General features: G+C 35.8%; 1 protein-coding gene across 1 annotated transcript in view; it reads right to left on the bottom strand.

Moving 5' to 3' along the window:
• LOC107673163 (macrophage mannose receptor 1-like) overlaps nucleotides 1-2,449 on the bottom strand; it is a 5,433-nt gene extending 2,984 nt beyond the window's left edge. Inside the window, exons 1-2 of the mRNA XM_016466660.1 lie at nucleotides 2,294-2,449; nucleotides 1,000-1,038 (exon numbers count right to left, since the gene is read on the bottom strand). Of these exons, the coding sequence (XP_016322146.1) occupies nucleotides 1,000-1,036 (37 nt within the window). The 5' untranslated portion in view covers nucleotides 1,037-1,038; nucleotides 2,294-2,449. The remainder of the gene's footprint in view (nucleotides 1-999; nucleotides 1,039-2,293) is intronic.
• Between the last annotated feature and the right edge of the window lie 2,378 nt (nucleotides 2,450-4,827).

The following is a 4,827-nucleotide window of genomic DNA, read 5'->3' as shown; positions in this document are numbered from 1 at the left end:
CAGTTTGTCTAATTTCACTCCTATTACTGTATTCACACCGAATTTCTTTAACATTAACATATACACAAATATTCATTAAAACTACAGACGTTACTTAAGAGCAGCGAATGATTTTCTTTTGTTCTTTTTGATTAACATTATTAACATAAGAAATGCACGGATCCGTTATACTGATGTACATTCGATATTTTCTTTACTGTAATTACGTTCACTTAAGACTGACTGTGCTTACGAGGATCCTCGTCAAGACTGCCATTGGTGTGCACCTGCTGTCTGAGACGGCTTTGTTTGTGCGCTTCAGTTGTGCGCACAGTGCGCACAGAAACGATCTATCACAAAGCGCGTGAGTACCGCATTGAGATGTGTTGTGCTTAAATGGCTTAAAATTACTTTAATGTTTAAACTGACAAGACTTAAAACACGTGAGAATGATAAAACTTTCTTGAGGAAGCAGCACTGGCCCCATCGTTCAGATCGTTCAGACAGTTTTGGGCGTGCGTGCGTAATTATAATTAAATATATAACCTGATAATAAATATATTACCTGAGGCTGAGCCTGTTTCTGATAGCAACATGCCAATACGTGGTTGCATTCCCAACACGGCTAACTGTAAATCTTCTTACACTGTCGGTGACTGATACTGGAGCCAACTCTGCTCTAACTGTGACTGATTAGCAGTGGGACTAATCAGATTGTGTGGATGGCTAAAGATTTGCTAGCTCGTATTCATAAATGGGCTACTCGAGGGTATGCCTCTGAATTAACAGATGCTCGCCCCCCCTTGATAGGTGCTGGCCACAGGTTGAAAACCCCTGGTTTAGAGGACTCATGGGAAACACTGACGATGTTTTGTGGTTTATTACAGTAGCAGCTCAATATCCTCAACAACACACACGATTGCAGGAGTCATTCAAACACACTTGAACACTGTCGGCACAGCACTTACACTGACTATCAACACTAGTACTAGTCAAGCACTCATTTAAACACTCACTCACCTGTGAGCAGAACAGACATCAATGTGATTCTCTCCATTTCTGAGGGAAAAACAGAAATCAGTCTCAATAAATGACGCAGACGCTGAGCATCTGACCAGATCCAGAACATCAGATCATGTCATTTCTGCTTTATCATTGCTTATTAGATTCTACATCAGTTCTAAACACACACATGAAGCTCCTGAAGCTGACGTGTGTCGTGATTCAGTGTGAAAATACACGGAAAATACATCAAACTTACAGTAAAAGCAGCTGTGGTTGCCAGAACTTTTCAGTAAAAAAATAGGTAACACTTTATTTCGATAGTCCACTTAACTTTGCAACTACATGTCAACTAGCAGTTAGTAGAGTATTAGTAGACTGTCTGCTTAATATCTTCTAACACTTTCTTTGTCAACTTATTCTACTAACCCTAAACCTACCCTAACAGTCTACTCTGAGAGTTAGTAGACATGTAGTTGCAAATTAATGAGAATTAGTTGACATGTAGTTACAAAGTTACTTATAGTTAGTAGAATGTCTAAAGTGGACTATCGAAATAAAGTCTAACCAAAAAATACAGCAGCAATATTTTAGGTTTTACAGATTTAAGTTGCATTTACAGTAAAACATTTTACTGTACATTATTTGTAAAAATATTTAATTAACTGGTATAATGCTAATATACCAACCTACTGAAATAGTAAAATCTTTACTACACCGACAACCACCTTAAAAACACAGATTGTGATATAGTTAAAAAGAGAAACCACATAACGAATCTACTATATGAATTAAACAAGTACTGTAAAATTACATGAAATGTACTGTTAAATTTCTAACAGTTGCAGTATGATATCAGATTTTTACTGTATGATTTTAAATGTTTTACAGTTAAGAATTATGGTAATTTTTTACAGTGTATTGTTTTATGCTGCACATATCGGCTTTTAAATTCACAGACATTATGATCTGGTATTGCATTGCTGATGTAATAGCGTATAATTTATTTAATAAATAAATACATTTAGGACACACTTGGGAAATTAAGTATGAGGAAACCTCTTTGGAGTTATTATCACCATCACCTTTGGATCAATCTCTGGATATTACGTTCATTTTTTTAAGTTTATTGGTTTTTGTTTATTTTCTCTGTCATTTTTCTCTATAAAAACCCAGATTCCAACAGGAAAAAAATGTGGAAAAGCCACACATTCACTAGTTAAACAGTGATCAGCTGAGTATAATGTGATATAAACACTGCTAAATCAATCATATTATAATCAGTGTACAGATAAAGCTCCGAGTGTCTTACCTGTAGATGTTGTGCTTCAGGTGTGTTTGTGTTTCTTCTTTTATCAGGACAGACTGATATCACCGATCCTCTCTCTTTCTGCTCCTCCCATCTTTGCTTTTCCTGGACAGAGAAACTCGCTTCTGTGGTTTGTTTGTTTCTTTGTTCAGGTTTGTTTCCTTCTTTCTTGCCCAAAGGCAACCGCACTGAACAAGAGAGCGTGTGTTCATCTCTTCACTGTTGTGTGTGTGTGTGTGTGTGTGTGTTTATACAGGTGGAAAGAAAACAAAACACACACTTTGATTATTCTATCACACTTGTTATTTGTGTCTTTAGATTTCAATTCCAATACGTATCTTCAGAAGTTCTTTCCTCCACTTCAGCAGCACTTATTCTGTTTCGAAGAATGTTGAACCTGACTTTATCCAATGTTCAGATCTATTTTCTGGAAATGTAAGCAGATTAGTGCATATTTCATTAGAAAAGGCTTTATTTTCATATTTAAACCTGACATTACAGAAAACTTTGTCTTAATGTACTGCGTTTAATTAACTGGGGAGATATGGTTATGTCTGTTAGTTAATATTTTTACCTTATTCACTAGTACTGTCTTGCCTTAACCATATTTTGGGGACATATTTGTACCCAGCAGTGAGTTAAACATGAGAAAACCTCCATTTGGAGACGTCCTCATTTGTGAAAACAGTATAAAATAAAGGTTTTCTAGTTATTAAAATGCAGGAAGTTGTGTCTTAGGGTTAGAGTGTAGGCTAGGCCTGGGTTATAATATTTATAACTAGCTCTATATATAAACAATAGAAGACTATGCGATGTAGATGGCAAGTGTGTGTGTGTCAGTCATCATCAGTTTATGGTTGTGCATCTCCTAAACAACAGTGAGATGAAATAGTGAGAAATGAAATACTTTTACTGAGGTTTTCCTGCTTTCAGATGTTTCTACTTCAGCTCCACATTCATTGTGCCGCTCTGGACTGGATTGTTGACTCGTTTGTATTCTTTTTAATTTCTCTTACGTAGGATAGATAAGTCGATACTTCGATGAGAATGCTAAGGTCTGAAAGAACACAAGCGCATTTTTGCTTAATTATTTTGAGTAATTGTTTAAGTGAATAGTGGTATTATTCCTGTACTCATTTCCTCTGTTTATCTCCAGCGTTGTGTGACATTTGAATTTTTTCCATTTTAATTTACATATAGTTATTTATATTTTTACGCAGCTGATGGTCATGAATGTCCCAGTGACCCTCAGGGATGAATAATCAGATATGGGACAGAATTTGAATGTATACCGTTGTTATTCAAGGAAAAAAACAAAACCAGGAGCGCTTTTATGTAAAATGCAAAATCATCAGAATAACAGAGTCTTGTCGCTTGTGTTTTGTCTTTTTTTTTTTATTGTTGAGTGATTCTGGTTAGAAATGGCTATGAAAACTAAAACCATAAAAAGCATTTTTTTCAGTTGCAAGCATCTGAAATCAAATAAATGTTAACTAAAATACAATTTTATACATAGATTGTGTGTATGTATGTATGTATGTATGTGCGTATATATATATATATATAATCAATCTGCAACCAAAGAGTAATATTGTAGACAGAGTTTGGGCTGAATGGATACACATTATCTGCTGTGTTGCCACATTGTCTGCTACTATGTTATCATGGTAAGATCAGATTTGGTTGTGTCATACATGCAAATATTAGACAGTAATTCATACCCTGTCACATTCAAATACAGTATATTGCCATGATTTATGGTCAGAGAGTATTCCAGTGATTTACATCTAATATCTTTCCAGTAAGATGACACCACACCACAAACAATGCTGTTCTTCAGGCATATTTTGTTTTGTTTTCCAGTAAAAACAATCTTAAATCAAGATATATTTACTGGAGAGCGCAACGATATTATGTCATTTTATTAGTCGTGTTTTCTGATGAATGGAACAAAATGATGTGAGTTTATGATTAAAACAACAACAAAAACAAAATATTTTCTTGTTTTCACTATAAACTCACTTAAAGGAATAGTTCACCCTCAAGATCAGGATGAGTTTGTTTCTTCATCAGGTTTGGAGAAATGTAGCATTGCATCAGTGTCTCACTGCAAGTGAATGGGTGCCGTCAGAACGAGAGCTGATAAAAACATCACAATAATCCACAAGTAATCCACAGCACTCCAGTCCATCAGTTAACATCTGGAGAAGACAGAAGCTGAAACAAATCCAGCATCAAGATGTTTTTAACTTCAAACCCTTGCTTCCAGATAAAACATAGTCTACAGTATTTTCAAAATTCTCACTGGAGGAAGTGTTATTAAGGGTTATGTACTCATATTTTTGTCTTGTTGGAAAACAAGATAAATATACTGAGGAACAGTTTATGTTGGGTGGGACTGGCGGAGCTCTTATCAGTCACACACACACACACACACACTCTCTCTCTCTCTCTCTCCCCGTCTCTCTCTCTCTCACACACACACACACACACACACACTCTCTCTCTCTCTCCCTCTCTCTCTCTCTCTCTCTCTC

Source organism: Sinocyclocheilus anshuiensis, unplaced genomic scaffold, assembly GCF_001515605.1.
Source record: "Sinocyclocheilus anshuiensis isolate Anshui unplaced genomic scaffold, SAMN03320099.WGS_v1.1 scaffold444, whole genome shotgun sequence".
Classification (NCBI taxonomy): domain Eukaryota; kingdom Metazoa; phylum Chordata; class Actinopteri; order Cypriniformes; family Cyprinidae; genus Sinocyclocheilus; species Sinocyclocheilus anshuiensis.
This window is presented reverse-complemented; position numbering and strand designations above follow the sequence as displayed.